General features: G+C 35.6%; 1 protein-coding gene across 1 annotated transcript; it reads right to left on the bottom strand.

The window, feature by feature from the left end:
• Window positions 1-538: 538 nt before the first annotated feature.
• On the bottom strand, window positions 539-2,306 carry LOC111380142 (mitogen-activated protein kinase kinase kinase 17-like). The gene is made up of 2 exons (XM_023003627.1): window positions 2,300-2,306; window positions 539-1,662 (listed from the first exon to the last, which is right to left on the bottom strand). Exons 1-2 carry the CDS (start codon window positions 2,304-2,306, stop codon window positions 749-751), a joined length of 921 nt encoding a protein of 306 aa, XP_022859395.1. The 3' UTR covers window positions 539-748.
• Window positions 2,307-2,704: the final 398 nt, after the last annotated feature.

The raw sequence follows: 2,704 nt of genomic DNA on the forward strand, positions 1-2,704 counted from the left end.
ATATAAAGGAATGTTCTCGTCATCTATGAAGTATTATTTTCTAAAACATAGGAAAGCCTATTTACTCTGATGTTTTGGGATGGAAAATGTGACGAATTTGAAATTCAGACTTAATCGTTCTTTCTAAGTTGGAAAGCATTGATGGTTGACTAACATGAAAAAAGAAATCACATTCATTTGTATTTTAGACAACTACTAGGAGAGAAGTACATTACCAAATACATCCAAACATACCGGCAAACAATAATGTCATGTGTACAACCAAGTTGACATATTGGACGACACTTCACACACAGAGAAATACTTCTATGGGGTGATCGCACCACATGAATAGTGCAATCACCCAAAGCCGAGCTGCCACCCTAGGCGATAGCACCACGTCGTGGTGCGACCACCCCATGGAAGTATTTCTTCCACACACATGGGTGTACAGCCCGAACTTAATAAAATAATCATGGCTTTACTTACATGTGTGTGAAGTGTCATACGAAATGTCAACCTAGATGTAAACATAGCAAAACTAAACTGCAAAACCTCATTTTCCCAACAAGATTGAAAATTTTATACGTTGTGTCAATCTTTTACAAAACTAAAGTATTCACTGTATTTACAATTTATCCTCTTATCAATTTTATGTACACCCTAAAAATGAAAATTTATTAAATCTAAGAAACTCCCAGAGAAAACAAAAAAAAAAAAAAAAAATCTTCAAAACTGAGAATCTGACCATTCTATTTTCTTGACCAAATTATAATCTGATGGTCATCCAATCATCTGCATCCCAGTCAAAATTTCGACCGACGGTCACTAGTTCGCGCAGCCGCTCTGCTGGTGAAATTGTGGAATTCGACTCTGGCCGCAACCTAGAGTCGGGTTCGAGAGTGAAATCCGATGAGGGCAAAGATGTAATTGAACATGTAACTGAGGACGCCCAATCAGGGAAATCAAATGGACATCTTGGAGATGTTGAGACAACATATTTTTGTCTGTCTTTTAATGTAACACAGTCATCAAAGTCTTGATCACCATCGACAAATGGATGATTTAGTAGCATCTCAGCCGTCCATCTTGTACTTGGGTTTTTATCGAAGCATTTTTCAAGAAAATCTTTCCCTTCGTCAGATAAGTTTCCGGGGAGTTCCGGCACATCTGCGCCACCGCCAATTCTCATTAGCAGCCCAGCCACATCGGAGCACCGCCACGCCGGAGCTCCGGTGACCATCTCCGATACGACACACCCAAGCGCCCATATGTCCACCGGGGGGCCCTGTTCGCTGCTGGCGACCATCTCCGGTGACATATAAAGAACTGTACCCTTCAATTCACACCCAAAAACACCCATTTTTTCCCTTCCAGCTCTCTTTGCCAGCCCAAAATCGGCGATTTTTGCTCCACCATTTTTGTCCAGAAGAATGTTTTGAGGCTTAATATCACAATGAACATACCCAAATTTGTGGATATAATTCAGCCCTTTGAGTATATCCTTTGTGTATTGCCGGACTTCAAACTCTGGCAGCCGTTCATCACTCTTCAGCCTATCAGCTAAGTCGCCGCCGGCGGCATACTCCAGCAATACATTATACAATTTTTCTCCATTTTCATAACTAAAACATTCTCCCAAACAACGAATGATTTCCGGGCAATCTCTAAGCTCATTAAAAACTTAATTAGTTTTGCAGTAAAAGGAGCAGTTAGTTTTAAAATTAATAACTTTGACCAATAAATTATATCTTATTTGAAAACTAACTTATTCACTTACGAGTTTAATTATAAGTAAATTGCATAGCCAAACATGCATACAAGCTTCGTGGGATTTTTAAATATTTTCATGTGACATATATTGATCCTCATCTTATCTTTCATATATGTTCATAATTTTAATTATATGTTGACATATATTTTCAGTCATTCAAGTGTGTCGTTGAATTTCTTCAAAAGTACAATCATAGTGACTTAATTTGTTATTCTTTTCAAGTAATATATATATATATATGAATTAAACTATTATTAGAATGGCGTCATGTGTTATAGCCCTATTTGGTTCAGATTAAAATCTGATTTTAATCTAAGTTAAAGTCAACCAATCAATATTAATCATATCTTTCATGGGTCTCACAACTTTTTAACCACACATTTCAAAAATTTCTATCAAAATCTAGTAAAAATCTAATTTTAATTTCCATCAAACACTTAATGCTGTATGTATCAATTGGTGTTATTCCTACGTAATGTGACAAGTGATGTCAATTAAACATATGTATACGAGATTCACTCCATTTATCTTATTAATTAATGTTACCTCTCATGATATAGGTGGAGAATAGTCTTGACTTATTGATGGTCTAATATTCATAATTATTTTAGGGCTAAAGAGGGTTGAGGCTCATTATTTCTGATTGTAATTTTGTATACAACTTGTGAAAATGACCATTTGTCAATTTCTTTGAGTGACCCTTTATACACTTGAGATGCTGTTTCATGATGGCCTTACAATTTGGAATTGAGCAACTTCTAAGTACTATCTATCAAAGAAGTCTTTAGAAAGAATAAAAAGAAAAGAAAATCATTGTTGGTCGAATGGGTTCAGATTCAATTCATGGACAAATAAATATCATGTAATTGAAATTTCTATCTTTACAAGAAAATAAATTGAAACAAAACTCTCGACTTTAACTTCTTCTCTTTTAATTAGGGATTTAGTTCT

This window comes from Olea europaea, unplaced genomic scaffold (genome assembly GCF_002742605.1).
Source record: "Olea europaea var. sylvestris unplaced genomic scaffold, O_europaea_v1 scaffold2099, whole genome shotgun sequence".
NCBI classification, from domain to species: domain Eukaryota; kingdom Viridiplantae; phylum Streptophyta; class Magnoliopsida; order Lamiales; family Oleaceae; genus Olea; species Olea europaea.